General features: G+C 51.4%; 6 protein-coding genes across 6 annotated transcripts; 3 read left to right on the top strand and 3 right to left on the bottom strand.

Moving 5' to 3' along the window:
• Positions 1–462: 462 nt before the first annotated feature.
• On the top strand, positions 463–5202 carry N7515_004160 (putative GTPase activating protein (Tsc2); the record flags this gene model as incomplete). Its single annotated transcript, XM_056664904.1, has 1 exon — positions 463–5202. The coding sequence occupies one exon, from the start codon at positions 463–465 to the stop codon at positions 5200–5202; it is 4740 nt and encodes a 1579-aa protein (XP_056523961.1).
• A 2116-nt stretch (positions 5203–7318) lies between these two features.
• Positions 7319–10634, bottom strand: N7515_004159 (mannose-ethanolamine phosphotransferase GPI13; the record flags this gene model as incomplete). The annotated part of the gene is made up of 2 exons (XM_056664903.1): positions 7319–10316; positions 10417–10634. 2 exons carry the CDS (start codon positions 10632–10634, stop codon positions 7319–7321), a joined length of 3216 nt encoding a protein of 1071 aa, XP_056523960.1.
• Positions 10635–11726: 1092 nt separating this feature from the next.
• N7515_004158 (uncharacterized protein) lies at positions 11727–12263 on the bottom strand (the record flags this gene model as incomplete). The annotated part of the gene is made up of 1 exon (XM_056664902.1): positions 11727–12263. The coding sequence occupies one exon, from the start codon at positions 12261–12263 to the stop codon at positions 11727–11729; it is 537 nt and encodes a 178-aa protein (XP_056523959.1).
• A 5247-nt stretch (positions 12264–17510) lies between these two features.
• On the top strand, positions 17511–20386 carry N7515_004157 (mRNA-binding protein PUF3; the record flags this gene model as incomplete). Its single annotated transcript, XM_056664901.1, has 5 exons — positions 17511–17552; positions 17609–17765; positions 17821–19923; positions 19975–20228; positions 20267–20386. 5 exons carry the CDS (start codon positions 17511–17513, stop codon positions 20384–20386), a joined length of 2676 nt encoding a protein of 891 aa, XP_056523958.1.
• A 1617-nt stretch (positions 20387–22003) lies between these two features.
• Positions 22004–22629, top strand: cwc21 (U2-type spliceosomal complex subunit CWC21; the record flags this gene model as incomplete). Its single annotated transcript, XM_056664900.1, has 2 exons — positions 22004–22119; positions 22140–22629. 2 exons carry the CDS (start codon positions 22004–22006, stop codon positions 22627–22629), a joined length of 606 nt encoding a protein of 201 aa, XP_056523957.1.
• Positions 22630–22817: 188 nt separating this feature from the next.
• N7515_004155 (ATP-dependent RNA helicase ECM16) lies at positions 22818–26498 on the bottom strand (the record flags this gene model as incomplete). The annotated part of the gene is made up of 2 exons (XM_056664899.1): positions 22818–26246; positions 26295–26498. The coding sequence occupies 2 exons, from the start codon at positions 26496–26498 to the stop codon at positions 22818–22820; spliced, it is 3633 nt and encodes a 1210-aa protein (XP_056523956.1).
• Positions 26499–26701: the final 203 nt, after the last annotated feature.

Below are 26701 nucleotides of genomic sequence, written 5' to 3'. Positions count from 1 at the left end.
ATCAGGTGATTGGGCTGAATATCTGCCATCTCCTAAAGCTTGATCGATACCCCCTCAATCCACATCTCAATATACTTGTTGTGTCATCGATCTGGTGGGTACTGGTTCCATTGATATTCATCGTCCAACCCAGCCGCCCTGGTCCAATTCACATCATCCGCTGCCGATCAGTGTCAGTTTGCGCGGAACGATCGATCACCTCATACCCACCGTTGGAGCTTGCTCGGCATCGTACCAGTGCCCGTATGTGCATTTCTTAGCGGAGCGTTCATATATGTGGTTATAAGTATTATTTTCAGTTCTTAAAGAGGTAAGCATACTTTATTCGCATATGCGTCCACGCGCCGTCGTCGCCGTCGACTCGGATCTATCATGGATGATGCGATACCTGTACTAACTTGTTTGTCCAATAGTTCACGTGCCCTGTCCTCCTGACTCTTCTTATCTTCTGCCGTTGGGCGGATGTCTTCCGATGATGTTCCACCATTCTCACAGCACAAGCCCTCGTCAACCTCCTCAACCAGCTTCGCAGATGTTTTCAAAACTCTAGGTGTTGGTCGACCTAAATCGCATTCCCCGGTCTCTTTACAAGAAAGCAGCAGCGAGTCGCTGTATCACACAGACAGTCGCGTAATACATCGGTTCATCTACGGACTCGAATCAATGCATCGTGGTAGCGTCGTGTCGAGTTCCTCGGACACCCCCAGTGGCCCGGACTTCGAAACGTCACTTCACAATTTATCGCAGAGGCAGAACTTGACGCAGGCGATTGAGGAAGCGGACCTGTTATCAAGGGCTCTTCCATGGTTCAGCTCAGAACAGTCAGTGCTGCTTTGGGAGGCGGCGGAGTACCTTTTGCATCATGAAAGCTCTTTGGACGCGCAGAAAAGTGGCTCCAGACTATTAGAAGCAATTGCAGCCCGCCAAGATCTATCTCCATCGGCTAGGCGCCTGGTTTTCGAATCAATCGCCTCCCCATCCGAGCCCGACGTGATTGCTGGACGAGTGCAGTCGTTGATTTCTCTATCCGACCATGGCAGAAAATTGGACTTTGCAGGTTCCTCGCTTCTTCACATCATTTCCTCGTGGATTGTGCCCTTTTATGAATCTATTGCATCCGCACGTTTAAAGGCCAAGAAAGCAAAGGTGGCCAAACCGCATGGCCCCAGTCACGATGAAGCAGTGCTAGGAGAACTGTTCCAATTCGCAGTCGACCTGATCACCTTGCAGCGAAAACAGCCAACTACAGAGGAAATCGAACTGCTTCTCACAGAAACGTTCACCACCTGCAGGCGCACCAGTGTTGCAGCTGATATCAAGAACTCTTTAGCTGTGTTCGACGCAGTCATCATGTATGCCGATGTGCCTGATGCAAGCTTTCCAACTCTTTTGGAAGTCCTTTGCAGCATTCATGCATCAGTCAAATCCCTTTCTGGGCCCACATCGCGCGCAGTACGCAATTTGGCTAAATCACGGCGACAGGCGGAAATGGTGAACACCCTCCATCAATTTCTTAGGGATTCGTGCACTGTTGAACAAAGCCGAAATTTGAATGTTCTCCGCGGTACCCTTTACGTGTTTTCTGATTTCATCCGTGCATACAACCAAGAGGGCATGCCCCAGATCCCCTTTGACCAACTGATGGAGTCATTAACGGTCATTGCCCAGAAGGATGAGAGCAAAGTGGATACAGATCTTTTGGACCTGTGTTTGAATATTCTAGAAGGAGACTATCTTCGTATAGCCTTAGAATATGATTGGATGACATTCGCCAACCTTCTTATAACGTGCTCTCGCAGGTTGGTTGACGAGTCAGCTCCTTCCCCGACTGGTTCCGCCGGCACCCAACCCAAACCAACCCACGACGAAACCAGATCTTACATTCTGGCAAATCTCATCCACATCGCCTCTGTGCTTGAATCGCAGTGGGAGCAACTTAACCGGGAGCAAAAACAGCATACGGTCCGGTTCCTCATGAAGATCTACCAGCACATCGAGCCTCCGCAGGCTGAACTCATCATCCATTCCATTCGAGAAGACCGACTTTGCTACCCTTCCGGGAACCCGAACTGGTCTCACCATTGCCGCCAACTCGTCCAGCGTTTTGTTCAGTCTCGAGATCAGCCACGAAAGCAAAGCTCTGACATCCGCATTTTGGCTTTGGACACGTTGAAAGAAGCTCTTTCTGGTCATGAGGCTCGGCTCTTCGCGCCTGAGCACGGTCTTCTTGAACTTCTACTGCAAGATTTCTCCGCCGAGCATGATCTTCTTTTCTTGGAGTCGCTGGTCTCTTTGTTAACGGACCCGGCGATACAATACAGCGACGATGACACGTTCAAGCTTTTGGTCGATACCATTGGAGCACCGATGCAGGTGGATTCAGCCCGAGACGAAGCGCGCGAGCACCCACCTAGCCAGGGATCCCAACGTCGAACATCCACCACGAGTATTTTGGAGTTGAGCTTAACAAACGTATGTGCGGTGGGCCTTGTAAAGATGATGCTGCGTGCTTTGAACTTCTCCTCGTCCAAGGCTGTGATGGTATTTGCGGCACTCTTGGATATTGCTCAATCACCGAGTCGACCAACAGACTCTCGCCTGACCGTTTTGAAGCTACTTTTCCGTCTGCGGTGCGACTCCATCGGTTCAGTGACAGTCATATCCACCTCAGAAACTGAGTTCTTGATGGAGGTGCTTGGTCGGAATCTCGATGGCGGCTCTAAGCTACAAGCCCCTAGCGACAGCCCCGCCAGCGAAGTTCCTCATGATAACACCCCTGTTTCACCTACCTCAAAGCTTCCAATAAGGGAGCCTGCGTCAACATCGGCGTCGAAGTCGGCTCCGGGACGTGGCTCTATATCAGCCCGCGGATCAAAGCTGACGGCTCCTGTGTGGACATATGCGCAACCACAAGTGCTTCCCGAGCAACCACCTGGAGAGTCTAGTCCTGTCGTGTTTGCCTACGCCCACCAGCCTGGATCCTCTCCCACCGAATCAGCTCCCACAGATACCAAGCTCCCTGAGGTGTTGAAGGTTAAAATGTGGGTCGAAGTTGTGATCACTTTGCTGCAACGAGAAGCAGATTGGGATGTATACAGCTATATCCTTACTCATCTCGGACCTCAGCTCGGCAACAAAGACTTCTTCCGGGATGCCATTCCTCAGATCACGTTCCTTCGCAGCATTTTGTGTGATCAGGTGAAAAATGGCACTTTCCACGAGCCCCCCGAGACTACCGGATTGAAAAAGAGCGATGTGGCCGCTTGTATCTTCGATGCGCTTTGCATGCTCGTCAGCTATCATGATCACTTTGCCAAAAGTGAAGAAGATGACCTCGTCCGGGCATTCATGCAAGGTATCATCGGATCGTGGGGCGGCACATCCCGTGGGTGCATTCAAGCGCTGTCGCTCTGCTGTCATGAAATTCCCCTGTCGGTCACGAAATCGTTGAACAGTATTCTTGACAGAATGTCAAAGGTGATCACCATGTCCAACATCGCGGTTCACATCTTGGAGTTTTTAGCTTTGCTTGCACGGTTGCCCGATGTTTATGTCAATCTGCGAGAGGAGGAGATCCGCACTGTGTTCGGCATCTGCATTCGGTTTTTGCAGACCTCTCGGGAGCAGCGGTACAAAGCTTTTGAATCTACTCTACGTGCCCCTCAACAACCTTCTCCAAGACCCAGCGCCGGGGCAAAGGAGATTGCTTCCCATGCAGCTGAAGCTATGGAGTCCTCCCACGATGGCATGGGCAAGTACATCTCCAATCTGACCTACCATGTCATGGTCTTCTGGTTCTTGTCTCTGAAGCTACAGGATCGACCTAAACACGTGAATTGGATCACCAGCAGGCTCATATATCACGATGAACATGGCAAAGAAGTGGTGGAAGAACAAAGCCAAGTCTTCATTGATCTGATGCAGCGAGTTGCTTATTCGGATCTAGGAGATACCATTCCATTTGAAACCTTCCCCCCTTCCCCCGAGGATGGTCCCGTTGTGAAGAAGTCCTGGGTCGTCGGCATGAGCATTGTCACCGTTGAGACTGCCGGGGTCTCTGGAATATCTCAGGTCACGAAGCGCCAGGCATCGGGGACGACATACTCTGTTTACCAACAGAGGACGGCCCCAGTGCTGCCGCATCAAGTCCCTCCAACTCCAGATGCTCACTTGCATTCAGACTCTATGCGAACGGCAGTCCTCCCGAGCCACATCATGCTCCAATTGACTGCTACAGCCTTCCCTACGCCTACCGTCATGCAGCCCATTCCTGTCCCCGAAGACGATATCACCCGACGTGCGATCAGCAGTTTCGACCGCACCGACATTGTGGATGGTCACCGCATTGGCATCGTCTATGTTGACAATGGCCAGACAAAAGAGGCCGATATCTTAGCCAATACTGGTGGTTCCGCAGATTATGAGCACTTGCTATCCGGGCTGGGAACTAAAGTGTCACTCCGGAACCCTCAGTTCAATCCGCAGGGGTTGTACGCTGACACCGACGGAGAGAATACTTATGCTTGGCGAGATCGTGTGACGGAGATCGTGTATCACGTTGCAACAATGATGCCCACAGACCTTGACCGTGACCCGGCCTGTGTCAATAAAAAGCGAAACATTGGCAACAACCATGTCACTATCGTGTTCAACCGATCCAACTTGCCCTTCGACTTTGACACCATCCCATCCGAGTTCAACTCGGTCAACATTGTCATTACTCCGTCATGTCGGATTGCCTACGACGAAAATGGCGATGCCAAGGGCGAGACCAACCCGCAAAAGCTTTACTACAGCGTGCAGGTCCTGAGCAAGGCCGGATTCCCTGACGTCTCACCAGCTGCGACTCCGAAGATCATTTCGGGCAAGAATCTTGCAGCTTTCGTTCGCATTCTGGCACTCAATGCGTCTGTCTTCGCCCTTGTCTGGAACAACAAGGGTGGCGAGCATACTTCGTCCTGGCGCACTCGTCTGCGGGAGATCAAAAAAGTCCGCGAGCGTGCTCTCACGGCCCAGGCCCAGGGTGCGGAGGCCGCTGAGGGTGTTTACCCAGGTCTGCGACGGAATACCAAAGCCAACATTTTCTCAGAGGAGTTGCCGTCTCGCTCATCTCAAGTGCAGACCGACTTCGCCGCCGAGTGGAATGCTGCTGCGGACACGAATATTCTCCAGAATCTGGATTTCTCCCGCTGGGCTCGTTAATCTAGCACCTTGCTTGAGCTTCTCTTGCTCTCTTTTGCTTTTACTCTTTGCTCTCACCACTCTTACCATCCATCACCCCCATTCCCTCTCTATTCTTACGCCCCTTTTCCCTAAAGCACAAAAAAAAAGAACAACCCTACCTCCGACTCCCCCGCCTCAACGACCTATGATCCCTGAAACGACTTCATGTACACCAACTTGTGTTTTTGTTATGATGCAAGACAACTGTCGCATTTGTGAATACCCCTTTTCCCCAAAAGTTTTTTGTTTATTCTCACGACAATGTCTTGCCTGTGACTGTTGCGAATAGTTGTAGTGGAATCAATGATTGTTTTCATATTGACCTGGACACTACTCCATATTCTTTTCTCATAGTTTACTCCGTCCGTACATCCGGTCATACGGTCCACATGAACAGGGAGGTGGAGCAAATTAAGGCTGAAGAATATTATCACTGATTTTCACCCCCTGGATGATCTCTGCAGATCAAGTAGTCCAAGAACATTCTACTAGAAACTGTGCAGCTACCTGATCGGGCTGGTTTTGCATCAACCAGTCGGTATCTCATCACCTGCATAGCACAGGTAGGTTTACTTCGTAGTAACCTAGGTTACCTTGAAATCGGACACTGGATACCTATACCATACCTACAGTAGTAAATGCATCTCCAGCGCTTCAACCTTGCCTAAGTCTTGTCGCCACATGGCATCATGGACCATGATTCCATTCTCCAGTAGGTCCACACATGACGCGTGGATCGACAATTCTCCTGTCGATCGTGGGGATCACGGATCACGCAAACAGGTTCCGCAATTGCTAATTGATTCGATATCAGGGGTAAATGGGCCCTGAAGGGCTGGCAGTGAAGGCGTTACCGAGGTATCCAATCTCCAATCCTACTGTACGTTATGTGTCAGTACAACCTACCGGGCTATATCCAAACTACTGAGGTGTACAGGGCAGCAGGGCTGAACTAGTTGACAAGCACGTTCTTCGATAGATCCATATCCGTACACTACGCCAATAGGTTGAGTATTATGGCTGTTAATGGTTGAAGGCAATATATTTTCTTCATATAAATACAATAGGAAGTACAATGCAAGCTCCAGATGCCAATCAAATGGATCCAGTTGATCTCATCACTTCCATTCCAAGAGATGATCAACGTTTATTTGCACTTTCCAATATCGGCCTTGGCAGGTTGCTAGAGTAATTGTTAGCATCTGAGTCTCCCTTTAGGTATATTGAATATTCCACGTCTCCAGAAGATGGACATACAACACAAATCTTGCTTTCACAGATACCAAGGCTTCCATCCTTCTTGCACTTCTCGCCGGAGGGGAGCTGTAACTTGATTAGACAGTACTCGATCAAAATCAAGGAGACTGAAGACATACCGTCTTAGCACCCATAGACAGGCCGACAAGGGCGAGGGTAGTAAGGAGAGTGAAACGCATTGTGATAGGTGTTATTGGTTGTGAATGAAGAGAACTTGACGATGTGAGGCATGAATCAGAGGGGTATTTATAACTTTGAGGTGTCCTCAGGGGATTGATGTAAATATCGAGATCTTCTGGGATGTTTCTTTGTTTGGTAGGGGATGTGTTTATCAGGATATGGGTTTATGGGTCTGGGCTTGGCTTGACGATCATTGGGATGGAGCTATTCATGTGAATAGTTATTTTAGGCTCAGGGGATATGCGGTCATGACTTTGTAATACTGTACGGAGTAGGTAGACTTGCTGGGTCACTTCTCCACATGACGTTGATACAGATGGGAATACTGGCCAGGGGCTCTTCTTCGGAGATAGGCGGTAATGAGTGTTCGAATGGGAAGCATATGAATACATGTAGGCTTGTTTATTTGATACATAGACATTGAACCGTGAGTCTTCATAATGGAGACAACTCGGACCTGAAGGGAAAAGAAAAGAGGAAAGCACGTTATACAGACAGTCGCATATACAAATGCGAGAGCGAAGGATGATGGGGAGGTATGCTTGACGTGGTAAGTGGAAGAGTGAGTGTCAGTAAAACGAAGGTGATGAGAGTGGGTAGGGAGAAGACATCTTAGGGCTGCCTAAGTATCCATGATCTAAGTTATGTGTCCGAGCCATCACCAACCGAAAATTTCACCAACACTCAGAGTACTCCAGCGCACACCACCAACAGCAACTAGCATCAAGACAACATCGACAACAGCCAGAACAACGGCACCCATCATGAAGCGCGGGCTGAAGATACGGTAGAGCATGAGATGGCGACGGAGATGGCCGGCCCACATAGTCGTGGCAAGGTTGATAGTCGCCAGATAGAGAATATGAGTTCCAGCTGCCTGGACGACATCCGAGACAATACGTGTGGCGGGGTTCTTGTTCGGATTGGAGGCGGGGACACGGTCGTGAGTCTGGAGGGGTCGTTTCCAGAGAACGGTGAGAGGTACGGCGATGGCAGCGAGGATCTGCGCGCCGAAGGTGTTGAGGATGACGAAGAGGGGGGACCAGGGGTATTGGATGGTTGAGAGGGGGATGAAGGCGGTTTCCCACTGGATGCTGGAGAGGGTAGCTTGGTGGCCGGTTTTGAAGTAGTAGAAAGAGCCGAGCACGCCGAGGATGACCGGGCCGATGGAGGAGTTGGACATGGTCAGGCTGTTTGTGTCGAGGATTTCCAGCAGGGAGAGGATTTGCCAGAGGAGAAGGGCGATGGCACCTTGGCCCATTGGCTTTTGCAGGAGGATGATGGCAAGGGCGAAATTGATGACTAGGAAGCAGAAGCGGGTTCCGTAGACGTTGCCGAAGCCGAGGATTGTGACTGTGGTTCTCGGTCCTTGTTGCTGACCGGCGATGATAGGGGCCGGTGGGCTGTTGGGATCTTCAGCGGGCTTGCTCACGCTGATGCTGACGCAGGGCTTAGAGTACAGGTATGCTCCAGTACCTGCTGCGAATGCCAGGGCGAGAACGAGCTGGGCTAGGAAGACGCGGACGGACTTGAGGGTTTCCTTGCTGACGGAGAGCCACTCGCCATCATCGGCACTTTCAAGCATCCAGAATACGGAAGTGATGAAGAGACCAAAGCGGAAGGCAACGCCGATCCATAAGGACGCGGCGCCTTCGTAGGACTTGGAACCGGCGTAGAAGGACCGTACGACGCTTGGGAGGAACATCGTTACCAGGAAAGGAATGGCAAGCTGCCAGGGGGCAGAGATGGAAGAAGTCGAAGAAGAGTAGTATGTGGAGCGGCAGAAGGGCATCTGTTCTTCACGGCAGAGGCGAGAGAAAGACGCAATTCGGCCAAGAATCACAAAAAGAATAGAGTGGTACACACCCAAGACACGGTCTGTGGTTTGCTGCTGTCGCATGGACGAGACACCCGCACATACGCCGAACGTAGTGAGGAAGAATAGAAGGATTTCGTCCTCCCAAATGGTGTAGGAGTTCGAGGCGAATCCGACCGACTGAGAAACTGTGAAAAAGAACGCAAGCCAGCCCCACATGCCATTCGGAAGAGGCAGAGTCAGGTTGCTAGGCTTCTTGGCAATCACTGGAATAGCTCCAACGATACTGCCAGCTGCAGCCAGCAGCAAGGTTCCATTGACGACACCTATATCGGTCAAGCCAGTCAAGCCGAACGCAAATCCGGACACAGCACCAACGCCAGCCCCCATGCCCGCAGACTGAAGCAGACGAGTAGTGAGCAGGGTCCGGTCCGTCTTCAAGCCCCGTGCATACATTATCAAGAAGACAATGCCAGCAAAGAGGATGGCAACACCTTGAATCATACTGGGTACATCAAAGCGAGCCCACTGCGCACGGCAGATATCAAGAGTGTGACGCTGGTACTTGCGGAAGAGTTCATTGCTGGCTCGAGCGGAGGTCGACTTGAACGAGGCACGCTTGGAAGCAGACTTCCACTCTTCTTCCGCGGCAGTCCACAGTAGAGCCGACTCTTCATTGTCACCATCACCTCTAGCAAGTGCATACTGGTGCTGATATCTCTTGACCTGGGCGGCGGTCAGACGGTTGACAGTTGCCAAGTTTGCCCAGTCGTCTCCGCGTGCGCCAGAGAAAGCCTCTTCGATAGGCGAGCCCAGGTTGTTGAAAGGAATGGGCATTCCGAGAAGCAAAGACAGTGTCGGTACAAGGTCAATCTGGGGAACGAATCTATCGCGCGCGAATTGCGGCGGGAGGAGTGTGTCCTTGCTTGTGCGTCCGAAAATACCACGCTTGGAGTACATCCACAAGGCGGCCTCGATCTCGTCATCGGACTCGCCGCCGTGGTCACCCTTGATGTCCATACCATGATCGCCCATGACGACCAAAAGAGTCTTATCGTCGAGCGCATCAATGATATCGCGAATGACGCGGTCCATTTCCTGAAGCTTAGACGCCATGGCAGGGTGGTTAGGACCATAACGGTGTCCCGCATGGTCCACACCGAGATAATGACCAAAGATAACATCCCACTTGGTGCTGTTCTCCGGCCGGAGAAGTGGGAAGAGATGCTCGTTGACACCATTGTCGACGGTGTGCAAGTCCCAGACGTTGAATGAATCATACGCATGCGTGAGATTGGTGTCGAAGTAACCCGGGAACAGCGCCTGCCATGTGTCATCACCCAGGTGGACCAAGTTCTTCCCAGCGCTGTGCAACTGCGCAACGAGATTGTCCTCGTCAATGGCGGTTCCAGCGAAATTAGAGCCTGCCTCGAGGAAGGTGGGGAGGGTTCCGGTGGTCAGGCCTTTCAGACGGTTCAGAGTGGTGGTCGGAGGATCCGCGATGAAGGGCAAGAGGAAAGCGTTGGCAGGGTTCTGCACAGCTGTCTCGTAGAGGACAGGAATGTTGTTGTGGAAGAGATGAACAGTGTCAGTCTCTCCCTTCGACGCGAATGGTACAGTGAAGTCATAGCGGAGGGCGTCAATAATGATGACAACAGCCTTGTCAAATGTTTTCTCGTGCCAGCAGCCACTCTGCTGTTCACTCCCCAGGGCCGTGTTGTGCGACGGGGCCAGAATGTCCTCAAAAGGCAGTACGTCGCATGATGATTTATTTTCGAGGACCATGCGCGTGAGAAGGAATCCTTTTGTGAAGAAGTATATACCCACGACATGCAAGAGTCTGTCATGTAACCACCGTTAGCTCAAATTTATTTTCTGACACGTCAGCCCCGCGAAGGGCCTTTGAACCTCAGAAGCTTTGCTAGGCAGGAAACACTCACAGTATCCACGCCAAAACACCCATTACCCCAAGATGCTTGGACTTGAACTCATTCTCGAGCTCCATCGCCTTCATATCAATCACACCAGGTGGTTTCCGCTTGGTCTGCCCGCCAGGCGACTGAGGGGAGCTGCGAGGGGGAGCAGCTGGAAGACCGCCTTTGGGGCCATTGGGGTTCAGGCTGGTCCCCGCAGTCCCTGCAGCTGATGTGGCTACCATTTTGTAGGGATACCGTATGGTCTCACGTCGAGATCGGAGGCCAGCTGGCGCGCCGAGTCGCAGACGTGTCTGCTAAAGGTCGAAGGGGGGTCCGTGGACAATGAACACGGTAGTCTGTTTTCAGGGGCAGGGAAGCCGGGAGCAAGCACAATCGAGCCGATTGAACCAGTTCAAGCGAGGGCCATCGAAGTCGAGTGAAAAAGTATAGGCCCGCGGAGGGCGGCGGAGGTTGCGGAGGTTGCGGAGGTTTGTACCCTTTTTGTGCTCTGTCGAACGGCTTCCCTTTGTATCAAGTGACTATGGCATGCACATAGTTTGGAACAGCCGTATACAAAGCTCGATCGGGGGAAGCTGTTGCAGAAAGAAAATCAAGTCGAATTTCTCTGACGTCGCGGAACCGACGGTTGGGAAGCTCGGTGCCGGGGTTTCTCATTGGCCGGTGGCTACGTGCCTACACCCACTCTACAGAAAAAAAGGAGGGGATAAAGCACACAAAGCATGTAGGTGATAGATTTGCTTAAATATGCTTAAATATGGCGAAACATAGGAGGACTAAGTACATACATTATCCAGCTGCCGGGTACCGAAATGAAAATGGCACATAAGAAGAGAAGTGAAATAGAAGGGGCCCCAATGAAACGTAAAAAAAGAACCCCATAAAAGGATGTGAAGAATAGAAGTCGAAAGCAGGAATAATAACACATGTACATCGAGCCCTAGGAACGTGGCAGAGCTGAAGCAAACATGATACCAAGCTTAAGAGAATCAAACGCCAGAAAGCAGGAGAAAAATCGGCAGGCCCTCGCTATGGACAATTCAGCTTCAAGAAGCAGATTGAGGATATCGAAGCAACGCGGAAACCCAAGAGCCTGTGTAGAGCTTTGGGATTCCGACCGTATACTTCGAGGCCAAGGAAACTGAAAAGCATATGTGCAAGCCATATAGGCCAAGTCGGGGAGAAAGGTTATGTAGGAGCGCAAGAGATATTCGCCAGAGTACTCGTCACGTTTTGAGAAGTCGTTGAGAATTTAGGATTGAGCCGCCTGCGGGTGTGATGCACAATTGGTCAATTAGGCAAGTTGGTGATCGCCTTTATTTGTATGTATTCATCTCCCCCTTCTCCTTCAATCCACCCATCCGGTCAATGTCCAGGGATTGGAAGCGACCGGTGTCGGTGGTTTGATAGGGCGGTAGCTCCTCGTGACAGGGTTCCAGACCGACGCTACCAGCGTCACTGATTCGGACAATGACCATTCGGCCAGAGGTACGTTTGCCGCTCGCATCTTCTTCCTCGGGGAAGGTAATGCGGATTTCGGGCACAGGGCTAGGTGGGGGGCTGTCGGAGTTGGCCATGAGACTGCGCTTCTCATCGTACACGACCACGGAATCAGACTTGTTGGTAGAGATAGTTAAGCGGCGTTTATTGACAGGGGACTCTCCATTGTGAACTGGGAGTAGGTTTTGTTTCCGAGATTGACGCTTGCGACGGAGGACCAGCAGACCACCGACCAGGGCGAGGGAGAGCAGAACAAGAACAAGAAGAGCGATCAAGAGATCAATCATTGCATTTGACAGTCCACCATTGTCATCGTCATTACGAGCAACGATCCGAGGAAATAGGTTGTTCATCTTGTGGATCGTGGGGTTTTGGGAGGTTGGGTTTTAAGACCCAAGTGGTATTGTGGTTATGATCGGAAAGCGATGGAAAGAGACGTGATCGGCGATTCCAGATCCCAAAGAGTGCTACGGACTGGATCCGGATAAGTAAAACACTCGCGGAATGTACCAGTCGAATGGCAGTTGAACAGTCGTTGGGTCGTGTGGGTTGTCGAAAATAAGGCAAAAGGGGTCGAAAACGAAGGTTGACCGATTGTTAAAGAAAGAGTGGACAGCAAGGTGAGCCGCTGAAAGAGTGAAGCTGGCTCCTGCGTGAAAAAGAATGGAGGGACTGAAGGTTTGGAGAATGAAGGGAAACAGAAAGGGGACGAAGGGAGGAAGAAGAGGAGAAGGACAGCCTAGAACGCTTCGCTATTGTTAGTGTTAGAGCTAAGCTGTTCCAAGCTTAGTCTGGTTCCCTGGTTGCAGCTGGGGCCTCTTGGCTGCAGGGGTTGACCAATCACAGGGCTTTAGTGCCTGCAGGGCGGGCCCTTTGGAGGCTGTTGGCGGCCTCTGACTGGCCAGCTCAGTCCACCCAACTATGCCCGTTTATTTTGGTTCCCCTGAGATCGTAAACTCGTGCGAGACATTGAGTGTAGCTTAATTCCTTCGATATGGGGTAGATAGGGTAGAACTGATGATAACCTGGTGTAAACAGATTCTCTCTGGTCGCACAAGAAATTAATCCAGTCCCAGTTTACGGCGCATAAACACAGCCCGTTAATCCTACAGTAGCAAGTTGATTTGCTCTTGCCGGGGTCCGATGCTCGTGGGAAATTACATTGATGTCAGCAGGAAATGAGTGTCTTAAAGATCTGTCGTAGCAGATTAGATCTCATGTACCTGACCATCACAACAAACAAAGCCATAGTACGCGTCAACACACAGCGTCCACGAGTGTAGCCATGTTCATAGAAGCAAGGAACAATGTGTTGACTTGTTGAGATTGCCTTCATGGTGGTTGGCTTGGTTGTTGGGACTATCGAGGTCACATAGTCAGCTAGGTACATGTAGAGACCTGGTCAAAGACCAAAGACTACCGGACAACCTCCATAGATATCACATTTTTCGTAGGAACTTCTATAGCTTTCAAATATCTAGCATGTCTATAAAATGCTCATAGTTTTTCGGAAGTTCCATGCTTACCTAGCAGAAAAAGTAAATATCAGTTTCTTAAACCCAGTCTAGAGATATATACTGTGTAGAATGTAGTCACATGTAGGAATCACATGGAGATACCATCAACAACCCTAAATCAGGTCGGTAGGTACCGGACTACCTAGGTACAGGCATAAATATATTCGGAACAGCCAAGTGATCAAAAAGAAATCCAAGATGCAAGTCTCTTAAAGCCACTGTTTGCCACATGCTGGATGTATCGCCCAAGCTGCAAGTATGCTGCTCGCATGGATTTACAGCCACCGCGGGAACACACAGCACGCGGCCCTGTGCCACAAACGAAGTGTTCGTTGGCAATCGTTGCAGTAGAGGTCGAGCTGCAACTTCTTGAATTTGAGCGTAACTAGAGCTGGGCTCTTCTCCAGTGCTAAGAAAATGGGTTCTTTGTACTCCATCGCCCAGTGGCAGATCTACAGCGTGCCCCAGGTTGGTTTAGGACGATACCTAGTTCTTAAGATGCTCCCTCCCGAGTCCCAGCGGGAGCTTTCTGAGGAAAGTCACTTGTACTTACAAACTGCAGGTGGGTGTGGGGCATCCGCCACGGTGTTGTTGTCACCAGCCCGACACTAATGGAGAATGTGCTCCGGGAGCAATACCTATATATTGTCGAAGGCCATCGAATTCATCTCGCAGACGACAGCAGGTCTCTACCCTCAAAACCGAAGAAGACTCAAGGACCAGTTTACAGGATCTTAGTCTGTCCGGACTTCAAACACCCAAGAGTACCCTGGTTTGTACTGATCCCACCAAGACCGACACTCGAGATCAAGAACACAACTAGCCCTGCGTCACTACCAGAATTGCCCAACTGCATTCACGGACAGGTCCTTCTGTCTCTTGGCATCGCGGACAGACTCTGCATCTCTTATAATGCGGTCAGGGGACGCCAGCACACCGATTTGACACCTCACAAACCGGAGAAATAATAAGGGCAAAAGCAACAACTTATCCTAGAGACTGGGAACACAACCAACGCCGAGTAGCCTTGAAACTCGGTCGGTGGTCATCGGCGTTCGGGTCCACTTAATGTGAATAAGCCTACGGGAGTCGGACGCAAGGCGACAATCACCCTTAAAGATCAGATCTGGGGAAGATTTCTGCGAGTGATGGCCTGACACTTTCCCTGTACGACCCCTGTGCAAGGACCCAAAGGTGAGTATCCTTGTCGTCCTGCGCGCTGTATGACTCTCCCTTCGCCGGTCGATGTCTCGGCCCTTTTTCCAATTTCGCCTGGAGGAATTACACTGCGATGACTGGACCCCGCGAATTCGACGGCAAATGTTCAATAGATACTGCCAGATGACGACCCTTCCTTCTGTGTGAGTTTCGAAACCGGGGGAACAAGCAACTGGATCTTCCAAGGCTGTCAGTTAGTCGGATGGTGCGTCCCGCACTTCCCCTACAGATCAAATCCAAGGGTCAATGTGACGATGAGCCGAAGCAAGGGGCTGGCCAAGTCTATAGAAGTCTACCCAGTACGAACCTGCTTTTAGGGACTGATTTTGGCTGGTTCTACTCTTTAAGGGCCCCAAGCGTACCTTTATCGATGCGCGCGAGACTATTGCGACTCGCAGTGGTGGTTGACTTGATCATGGCTGGATCTATTGGGGGGTCCAGCATCAAGGGATTAGGCATTACCAGTCCCCGCGCACGGCCTAAACAATAGACAGAACATCAACAGAAAAAGAAAATACCCCAAACAAGTCAGAGCATCAGTGCGAAACAAATCCCCTCGCCCCGTTGGGTTCTTGACCAGGCGGAGAAGTCAGCCAACGAGAGACGCCTTGCCAATCCTGGAATGGCTGGTAATCCACAGTTAGAAAGGTGGCGGTCCTTGGCTCTTTTCGGGCGTTTCTTTGTTTTTCTTTTTTGTTTTTTTTTGGGGCAAGAATGTTCCGCTCCGAACTCCACCGGACGTTGTACGAGAGAATAAAAGAACAAGAGCATGACTACCCCATACATAGGAATATTGAGGGTCCGAGATGGTTCTGGTTCCATATGGCTGTGTATACGCAGTAGACTGAGTAAGAGTCACTAGAGTGTACCTTACTTGGGGTTAAGGCTAAAGAGGGTCTGAGTGGGCCCCGATCGGATTCTTTAAACCTTCACCTTAAAAATCGATAAGCTCGGGGAAGCTTCACGACATCTACATTACCTCAAGACTACACACAATATTTCCGAGGACTCTGTCACTCTGGGATCTTGATTCCTTCCGTATTCCCAATTCTTTCTAGTGAAAAGCTTCTGTTATATTGACTGTCAGGCACCCGGCTCCATTCGGGAGTATAATGTGGGTTACCCATGGTCATATGACACATACCAGGGAGTTCTCTACTACAGTGGATAGGAACTCTTGACCGAAGCATCAAATCGCCTCCATAGTGACTTCAGGTTTGCCCGTTCACCTCATTGCGCGGCCCTTTCGGTACTGTTCCAGGGACTCGATGTTGATGTGCTGGGCTGGGCCATGGAAATCGATATAACTTTTTCCTAATGAGTACAGAAGTGTAGAGTTCAGTATATACTCAGATCATAAGAACATGTACGGGGTATACAAATTGTAATAGACAATGTAATGAAAGAAGTTTGAATACAATTGCAGCTATTGCACTTCTATGGAGAGCTGTCAAACGAGTTAAGGACAAAGAGATGGGGCCAGGCTAAAAAAGAAGCGCCGGGAGTTAGATCGCGGTGACAGCCTGATACAGATACCATACAAAGCTAGCTGCAAGAATACTTAGTTCCCCAGCCAAACTCTAATACAAACATAAGTACCTCCACCTCTCAGCCAAGATCGACCTGTTCAACTGGTCACCGTATTACAAACCAATACAGCGGCTGATCTACGAAATCATCATTTTCTTCTTGTTATCTATCCAATCGACCTTGTTCTGTTCGTCTTTTTTCTCTTTTCTTTTCTTCCTTTTTTCTTTTTCGTGTGACTTCCTTATTTTCTTCCTGCTATTTGAATTGCTCTTCTTCTTTTCAATTCTCTTTCGCTTTTCCCCTCCATCACCGCCTCAATACCTTCCCCAAGCCACACGAAAAAAAAAATAAACCACAGCCCTGGGCTGTCATGCTGGCGCCTGTGTGACAGCTGGACTACTTTTATGCTGTGTCCTGTCTCTCGCCCACATTCCCTTCCATCGATCTACTGAATCCCGGATTCTCTTCTGAGTGCGCGAGCGCATTCCGTTACTCTTATCCGCTACTCGAAAATCCTCCCCCTCCCTCCCCTCAGACATCATCCCTTGCCTACGCCAATCAATCTAGGGTCCCCCCCAACGCTCTGATTGCCATTCTCGGGGATCGACTCTCCACAAGGTACATGAGGACGATCTGCAAACTGGGAGATTCCTGGAGCATGCACGGAGCAGAGTAACGTCGCGACGCCTCCTCAATTCAGAACCCTCCGGCTACCAACCTGTTACCCACCCCACACAGCTGCAGCAAACGGAAGGGTGAGAATAATCGTTCCAATTCTTTGTCACCTTGCATCTTCCATCGCTGTCAGGCTCGATCGACCTTCCTGCCACAGTCAGCATTTCTCGCCTCATTCAGAGCTTGTAGCTCTTTCTCCCTTCCCTCTCCCTTCCTCTCTCCAGCTCCTGTATAATCTGTACATGTCCTGGCTTCCACGCTGAGCAGTACAGAGGATTACATTCGTTCTCTTCACTTCACTCTTTCTTTTTCGCGATCCCCTTCTATCCCCTCCTTTGGTGAGCCTTCCCCTCAGACACTGGTACACCCTAGGAACCCTTGGACCTTCGATGGAACCTGGCATACCAATGGAACATTCACCCAATATGGTTTGAACACGGCTAACAGGGGTATTTTCATCGCAGTCATATATTCCTTTATCTTCGCTGTTCCTGGTGCCTGGTGCCCGCTTGCAAATACAGGCCGACACAGCATCGGTCGATAGTCTCAGCTCTGTGATTTATTATCGCGAGACACATCTTCGAACGACCTCCGAATAATCACCTTCCCTTCGAGTACATATCGCTTCATTGTTGTTACGCCGATCGGATAGTTCCTGGGATGGCTTCTACGATGGCCGCAAATGCAACCGGCGCACACAACGTGAGTGGGAACATGGATCTCGATCGATGAACGCGGCGATACTAACAACCATCTAGGTGCGTTCGAATCGGGCTTCCAACATGGGTTCATCTGGGATCAACGAGCGCTCCCGCGGATCACAAAACAACAGTGTCGGCAAGGGTTTTGGTGCTGGCAAGTCCAGCTGGAACAACAACATCTGGGGTGATTCTAACCTGGGTGGATTCGGAGACGGTAAGCGATTGGTTACATCGATTTTCAACCTGGGACACGCTGACACAGCTTGCAGATCAACACATTAGCGAGACTGCATTCGAAGGAAAGTCAGGATCAGGTTCACTCTTGTCTACATCGGAGTCAGACGGCTGGTCGGGACGTGCCACCCTGCCATGGAGCACTGTCAACACCAACCCCTCTTTCCAGAACCGAAGTCTCGCTACATCGCCTATTCAGACGCGTGCAAACGACCGTAGCGCTCCTGCTTTGAACGAAACCAGTGACAGCTCCTACTTTGCCCTACCGCGTACCACGGGCATGAGCACCGCCGCTGGCACCGCTTCTCACCGACCCTATCTCAACGCTGCCTCCGAGGGAGTATCACCATCCGGGGATGGCATTTCGTTTGGTGGGTTCTCTGGTCGACGCCAGATAAACTCGAGCGGTCTCGGTGGCAGCCCCGTGGGCGCCAACTTCCCCGCGAAGCCTACTTTCGCTAGCCAGCTCGACAGTGCAGGCGGTGATGGAATGGCGGGGTCCATGACTATGCAGGTGGGAACACTGGCATCGGGCATGTCTGAGCACATGTCTCCCCCTCCTGGGCGCACCGGCCTCGCTCACGCCTCCCACAATTCCGCTTCTTACGCCACACAGCGTCCTGGCCACTCCACACACCCTTCATTCTACTCTGATAACCAAAGTATTGACGGCCGCTATGCCAGTTCCTCGATGGACCTCGGCAGTAGCTTCAACAAGCTGCAACTTAACGATGGCAGCTATGCTTCGCAAGCAGCCCAGCGACCCACATTCGTTCCTCACGCCTCCTTTGATGGTAGCTTCCCTCGTGCGAAATACCAAAACAATGAGGATGCATACCAGACACTCGGTTATCCTGTGGATGGGCCTCAGGAGATGCAGCTCGCTTACCAGCAGGCACGGTCGCGTGCTGCGAATACTGGGTCCATCTCGCCTTCTGACTATGCCCGCATGGAGAGCCCCCTCTACCCTGGTGTAGAGGGGTCGGCCCAGTTCCGCAACGTTACTGGAAATGAAAGCCACACAGCAGCCTTTGAGCGCAGGCTTCGAGCTCTTCAGGAACAGGAGCTTGCTCAAGCTTCTTCGCGGATGCAATATCCTCCCACGTACGACTTCCAAGCTTACCAGGCGTCTCGTCTGAATGCGCTCTCCGGCTTCTATCCAGTCGCCCATCTCTCCGGCCTCAATGCCGCTGCGCTTGTTGGGCGCACTCAGCGTGATCACGACCCTACACAGGTTGTTCGCAGCCCGCTCCTGGAGGAGTTCAGGGCCAACAGCAAGGGTAACAAGCGCTACGAGCTCAAGGACATCTACAACCATGTCGTTGAATTCAGCGGAGACCAGCACGGTTCTCGTTTCATTCAGCAGAAGCTTGAGACCGCCAACAGCGACGAGAAGGAACAGGTGTTCCGCGAAATCCAGCCTAACTGCCTACAGCTGATGACCGATGTCTTCGGTAACTACGTCGTCCAAAAGTTGTTCGAGCATGGCAACCAGACGCAGAAGAAGATTCTGGCCAACCAAATGCGCGGTCATGTTCTCGCTCTGTCAACCCAGATGTACGGATGCCGAGTCGTCCAAAAGGCACTCGAGCACATCTTAACTGATCAACAAGCTGCTATGGTGAAGGAACTGGAGAACCATGTCCTGAAGTGCGTTCGTGACCAGAACGGAAACCACGTCATTCAAAAGGCTATCGAGCGTGTTCCTTCAGAGTATGTTCAGTTCATTATCAACGCCTTCCGTGGCCAGGTCAATCGCCTTGCCGCTCACCCTTACGGTTGCCGTGTGATCCAGCGCATGCTTGAGCACTGTCAGGAAGTTGACCGCCAGTCCATCCTGGCTGAGCTTCACGCATGCACAGCCAACTTGATTCCTGACCAGTTTGGCAATTATGTCATCCAGCATGTTATTGAGAACGGCGACGAGAAAGATCGCACTCGCATGATTGACATCGTGATGGGTCAGCTTCTCGCCTACTCCAAGCACAAGTTTGCGAGTAACGTGGTCGAGAAGAGCATTGAGTTCGGCGCGGAACATGAACGCAAGCACATCATTTCCACTCTGACCTCCGCCAATGATCGCGGCGAGAGTCCTCTCCTTGGCCTCATGCGCGACCAGTATGGCAACTATGTCATTCGTAAGTGATTTAGCCACCTCCACCTCGTGCGGTGATACTGACCCCTTACAGAGAAAGTGCTAGGCCAGCTGAAGGACGCAGAACGCGAGGCCCTCATTGATCAGATCAAGCCCCTTCTCAGCCAGCTGAAGAAATTTAGCTACGGCAAGCAAATTGTTGCTATCGAGAAGCTCATCTTTGACCCCAACTCGCCCGCAACCGGCCCTCTTTCTCACGCCACCTCGACCACCCCCCTCACTCGCACAAGTCGTCCCCGCAGCCTGCTAAGCGCTCCACCATGGAGCAGCCCCGGGCTCCGTTCCTGGGTAACGCACCCCCTACACCTCCTCCGACGGATCCCCAGACCGTCGACAGCACCCTTGAGTCCAAGGGCCTTGCCAAAAGCACAGTGACATCGGTTTCGAGTCCCGAGACAGGCAGCACCGGTGTTACCGTCCCGGTCGATGTCACTAGTGCCCACTAATTCGTTGCACACTTTACCTTGCTCGCCCAACATAATCTTTCTAATCCTGAATTGATCGAGCCGAATGACTTCTTGTCTTCTATCTAATACGGGGCGTATACATACAGGGGAATCCGGCGGGATATATGCTACCAACGTCTATGTGATTCCCCCAACTTTTACCATGGTTTTGAGACGGCGCAACTGTGGGGTCCTGGAATGTTTCTATCTCTTATTTCCTTCTCATGTATTGATCTCGATCTCGATCTCGGAACGACAACTTACTTCTTATCTACCTCTTCTTTGTTCTTGTTCCTTTCTTGACATGTTCATTATTCTTACGATTATCCCTTGTGAATCATTGTCAATGCTTTCTCCTTATGAGATCCCGATCCGAGAATCAATACGGCTCCGGCGTCTTTGCGTTTCTGTTTCCTTTCCATTATTTCTCACTGGCGGGATGAACGGGCTGGGCTGTCTTTCAAACACTGAATGGTCCCCTGTTTCGCTCTTCACGATACAGAGCGCATATCCAGTCGCATGGAGTTCAAATGTCGACATTCCCCTCTGGTTCCTGCAGAAAATACGAGAAAAGAATCAACACTTGCACAGCATTCACCTTGTGCCATGACATCTGCATGATCTACAACTTTCTTCGTCCACAAATCTTTTTCACTATCGCCATGTGGCCGATTGTTCGAACCAAATATTCCAATCATGCCTTTCTGATCTCTGCGATACGTCCCGGTTTCTTCTCGCATCAAGGTGTTTCTGTCACGGTGATCTTGCTTCTGTGCTTCCCGGCGACATGTGCTATCTTCCTGGTCTTTTGATACTTGTCACAGCTATCAGCCTGGATGCCATGTTGCTTATTTCAGGGTTGCCTTGCCGTGTTGATATTTCTCTCGTGGTATTCATTTAACCTTGCTAGTGGCTGTATTATCAATGCATTATGACTTGATTATCATCCTTCCATATTATCATAGAGTACAGTACAGTAACCTTAGCCAAGTGGTCCAGTGTCGATGGTATGGTATGGCATTCATTAACGTCACTTAGGCCTCTCATGGACATAAGCTGTTCCTCAGAAAGCAACACTCTTTTCTTGAAAGATCAGTTCATACCCAGTTGACTGCGTTCCTCGCCCGACATCCAGGCTTCACGTGGGAAAAAAAAGAAACGTCCCCGGGAAGGCTTGAACTTCCAACCTCCCGATTAACAGTCGGACGCGCTAACCAATTGCGCCACGGAGACTTGGTATGGAGTCGATGGCCCGGTGAAGGGTAGATACGAGTACACGTGATGTGGCATATGATACCGCACGTGACTACTGTCCCGTGATATCTGATAAGGCGCATTTTGACCTACTCGGATCAACCCCATCTACACTTCCACCTGAACAAGGTGATCAGCACTCCCTCACACCTGGACGGAGATTAAGCCGCACCATTCAACCATTCACCCGTCTCAGCTCAACCTCCAACCTAAGCACGAAACGACCGACACATCCATACACCCAGACCAGCTCCGAGCTACTGCATTCCGTCAAAGCAGACACATCCCAGCATAACCTAACATAAACTACAACTATAACCACATACGACTCTCACACAAACACGCCCACAAAATCCAACCAAAATGTCCTCAAACGTCGGCCTCAGCACCCCGCGCGGCAGCGGCACATCAGGCTACGTGCAGCGCAACTCCGCCCTCCTCAAACTCCGCAACACAGGCTACGGCGCCCCTACCCACCCGTGTCCGGCGCAAACGGCAGCGGACCCATGGACCGACCATTCAAGCAGCGCATGCCCGACAAGCAAATCCTCGACCATGACCGGAAGCGCGGGATCGAGGTGAAAGTCATGGAAGAGCGGGAGAGGCTGGAAGAGGAGAATGAGCGGATTGAAGAAGAGCAGAAGAAGAGTTCTAAGACTGTCAAAGACAAGGCAGATAAGGAGGAGGAGGAGAAGGAGAAGGTGCTCAGTGAAGAAGAGATTGATGAACGGTGTGATGCGCTGAGGAAGAGGTTGCTTGATGAGCTTGAGGTGGAGATGCAGAGGGGTGAGGCGTTTAAGAGGCCGCTTCCCGCTGGCAATGGCAAGGATAGACGGAATTTGAAGTCTTATCAGGTTCATGAGCTTGCTGAGGCGAAGATTGAGGAGACGGAGAGGTTGAGGAGGGCTTTTGGGTTGAGGGAGGATAGGGAGACGGGGGTGATTTCGAGTTCGAGGGATCGGTATCGGGAGAGGGAGAGGAGGGATTGAGGTCTTGTTTCTACCTTTGAAAGTAATGTTGCTACCTTTGACAGTGATGTTGGGCGTTGGGGTTATGCGGGTGGGAATCATTTTCTTCTTCTCTTCTTTCTGTCCATGTTATGCTGTACAATCCTTCAAACCAAAATGAAACAAGTGGATATCATAATCTCATCTATAATACACATCCAAAGTCAAGCTTACGCCACAAACTTCTCAATAACCCACCCATCCTTCGCATCCTTTTTCTGCACCACCTTCTTAGCAGGCAAAGGCCACCCCGTACTCCCCGAATCCCCAACAAGCGACGGAATAACCCAGCAAGACCTACGCGGCGGCACACCCTCAATAGCATCCGCCTTCCCAATGGGCTTCCCATACTCAATCAACGGCGTACCATGCGCAATAGCCGACAGCTGCAATCCACTGGGCGCAACAAGCGGGAACATCCTGATCTTAGCCACCTGATCTGAAACCAGCGACGCCGAACTCTGCTGCAGATGCGAATAGGTAATATACTGCGGCATTTCCTTTGGCGAAAGCTTCGCCAACAACGACGAAGGATGGACATACACCGCTTTCTCCTGAATTTCCTGGATCTTTCCATCCCGGGAGCGGAAAAGAGTCAGATACGGCACGTCGATTGCGCGACGGGGTGCGCGCGGGATCTCAGGCGGGACGGGGGCTAGATCAGCGCGTATAGCGACATTGTCTATGAAGCCGGCCGTGACGATTTGCTTGAGGGCTTTTATTTGTTTTGGAGATGGCTCTGGGAGACGGTGTTCGTAGGCCGGGACGAGACCGGGGTTGTTTGAGCGGACGATGTCGGTTAGCTGGCGACGGAGCTGGGTTGCTTCTTTGAAGGCCTTGGCGCGGAGGAACATTTTGTCGGCGAAGGCTTCGCCGTCGGAGGCGTAGGCGTAGGCGCAGATTGCGGAGAGGGATTTGAGGGCGTCGGAGGTTTCGTCGTGTTTGCTGAAGAGGCGGTGGGCGCGGGCGTGGGATTTGGCGCGCTGTTCGCGCTCTGTGTCTTCGAGGCGGTCGGCGTTTGTGTAGACTTTTCGGGTGTCGACGTCGGAGTCGGAGTCGGAGTCGTTGGACTCCTTCTTTTGGAAGGGGGAGGGATTGTTGGGGTCGAGTTGGTTCTCGGGAATGAAGAGGTCGCCGACGGCTAGAGCGGCGACTAGGGCGATCACGTAGGGCATGCAGCCGTGTTGGTGGCCGATGTGGAGCATTTTGCTGAAGCGTGGTGAGAGGGGGTATGTCGAGAGACGGCGGCCGATTGGGGTTACTTGGCCGTCGGCTGTGAGGGCGCCGAGGTTCTTGAGGAGTTTCTCTGCCTTTGCGAGACCTTGACGGCTTGGGGGTGTTGGGAAGGGGAAGTTGATGACGTTGTGGAGACCCATGCTCTTCATTTGGAGGACGACACCTTCGATGGGGGTGCGCAGGATCTCGGGTTCTGTGTACTCGGCGAACTCGCTTTCGTAGACTGCGGAAGAGTACAGTCTGTAGCAGTGACCTGGCCCTGTACGACCGGCTCGACCGGCTCTCTGGTTTGCGCTCGCCTTGCTGATCCAGCCGACTTGGAAGCTCTGGACTCCGGTGAAGAGGTCGAACTGTTTCTCTTTGGATCGGCCGCAGTCAAAGACATACTTGATCCCGGGGATGGTGAGGGATGTTTCGGCAACGTTGGTTGCGAGGATGATCAGCCGGGAGTTCTCTGGCGGTGCCTCGAACACCTTCATTTGTTCTTTCGTAGGGAGCTGCGAGTATAGGGGCAATACGTGAACGCGGGTGGATGAATCCATCGCTTCTTCACCTTCAGCTAGCTCGAAGCCTTCATCTTCCTCGGCGTCGTCTAATCCTGTGATCTCCATATCACTGTCATAATCATCGTGGCCCGGATTTTCCATCTCAGTACCACCCAGTTCGAGATCCTCTGCCTCCAGAGGTGCTTCAGTAGCCGAGAGTTGCACCTTTGCATTTGTCGTGTCATCCCGCTGGGTAGGCTTGAACGCCTGCTTCAGTTTCTTTGAAAGTTGACGAATCTCCATTTGTCCAGTCAAAAAGACGAGCATTCCACCGGCAGGCAGTTTGCGGTGTCCGCGTGAGACCTTACGGAAGGCATCTTCGACGTAATCGCGCTGTGTGCGACGGGAGAAATGGACTGCGACAGGGTACTGACGACCTTCGGCTTGGACCAAGGGAGGAGGACCATCGCGGAAAAGACTTGCATTCTCAGTGAAATCCGAGATACGGAGAGTGGCCGACATGATGACGACCTTCAACGGCTTGACAGACGGGTCCTCCTCGCTCAGACTCTTACGCAAGCCCACAATACGACTGACCATTCCAATCAGAATATCAGTGTTGACACTGCGTTCGTGAGCCTCGTCAATAAGAATGATAGAGTACTTGCGAAGGGCAAAGTCATCGGCGATCTCTCGCAAAAGAATACCATCAGTCATAAACTTGATAGCCGTCTTCTTTGACGCCGTAGACTCGAATCGAATCTGATAGGACACCTTGTCGGCATGTTGACCCAATTCCTGGGCCACACGGTTGGCCATACTGACGGCCGCGACTCGGCGAGGCTGAGTGACACCAATGAGACCTGGGTTAGGGCTACCAGGGGAGCCGAATCCGGATTCGAAGAGGAACTGGGGTAGCTGAGTGGTCTTTCCGCTACCAGTAGCACCCCAAATGACCACGACTGAGTTGTTGTGAATTGCTTCCATGATTTTCTGCTCTTCTCCAACGACGGGAAGTCCAAGACGGGCTACTTGGATTTCTTCCGAGCGGTCGACCGCGACACTGTATGCCTTGCGGTTGGGATCGCCACTGGTGACCTGAAGCTCTCGAGGAAGCGGTTCTTCTTGGATAGTATTGTGAGTTGCTGGCAACTTGGACGGGTCGAACACTTGCTCTTCCTCTGTCACTGCTCCTGCACTCGGTTTGAAGCCTGCGGCCTCGTTGATCTGCTGTACGGCCCAAGATTTGAAGGCCGACTCGCGAGTCTTGAGCTTTGGGCTGTCTTCTTCCTCGTCGTTATCTTCCTCGTCTTCCTCATCCTCATCAGAAGTACCATCAGACGAAGTATCGTCGTCTTCAGAGCCCTCTTCGGAGTCCTCTTCGATATCACTTTCAGACCCGGCGGACTCGTCGTCCATATCTTCGTCGTCTTCGTCATCTTCGCCTTCCTCTTCGTCCTCCTCACCCGAGTCAAAGCCATCCCATGCAACCTCGGCTTGTACTGGTTTCACGACAGGCTTCTTCTTCTTCTTGGGCGCACGCTTGCGCTTCTTCAGAACAGGGAATCCATCCGGCCCGAGCTCTAGAGGCCGCTTCAATCCACTTCCGGCAGCTGCCTCTTGTTTCAATTTTTGTTCATTGGGGTCTGTCGAGGGATCAGAGGCTTTGAGGTCGGCGTCCGAATCGTCAGTGTCGTACCCGGAAATATCTGGAGCCTTGCGTTTCGGTGCCGCATCGGCGGCCGGTTTAGGCTTGTCTTCATCCTGTTTTTTGCGCTTGAAAAGATCTCTGGAGCTTTGCAGAGAAGAAGTGTCGACAGATGCCGAGGCTAGCTTCTTCAACAATTCGATATTTTCTTCCTTCCTGAGTTTGTTTTCCTGTGATTGTCAGCGCTGTCTCGCTGTCTTTCATGGCTTTCCACATACAATGTATTTGTCTAAACGCTTTTGCTTTTTCGAGGACATGTGGGGGTTCTGCTCCCGTAGCTCTCCTTGCAGCTTCTGTCGTCGCAACTCTTTCTCATCCTTCGAGACGGGCTGGAGCTGTTCGACATTGGTATCGGCCGACTCGCCAGCCGGGTTCGCCCGGTGCCTCTGCTTTCGTAGGCGAGGTGTGAACTTGGGCGGCATTTTGGATTTTTACAGTCACTTGGACTGAAAGATAATTGGCTAAGTAGACAACATTGAAGTTTGACGCTTCAACTGTTTCTTGCCCGAAAAAAATAAAGGCGGTCGCATATATTGCTGGATTTATCCAGGGCGGTGAACGTGACCCTCTCCCCCACCTAAGAGGGGACCATCTCCGATACCTTTAGCTTGCCTGTACATTTTAT

The sequence above is a fragment of the Penicillium bovifimosum genome (assembly GCF_028826915.1).
Source record: "Penicillium bovifimosum strain IBT 22155 chromosome Unknown utg000003l_segment0_segment0, whole genome shotgun sequence".
NCBI lineage: Eukaryota > Fungi > Ascomycota > Eurotiomycetes > Eurotiales > Aspergillaceae > Penicillium > Penicillium bovifimosum.
The sequence above is the reverse complement of the archived record's forward strand: the minus strand, read 5'-3'. Positions and strand labels throughout refer to the sequence as shown.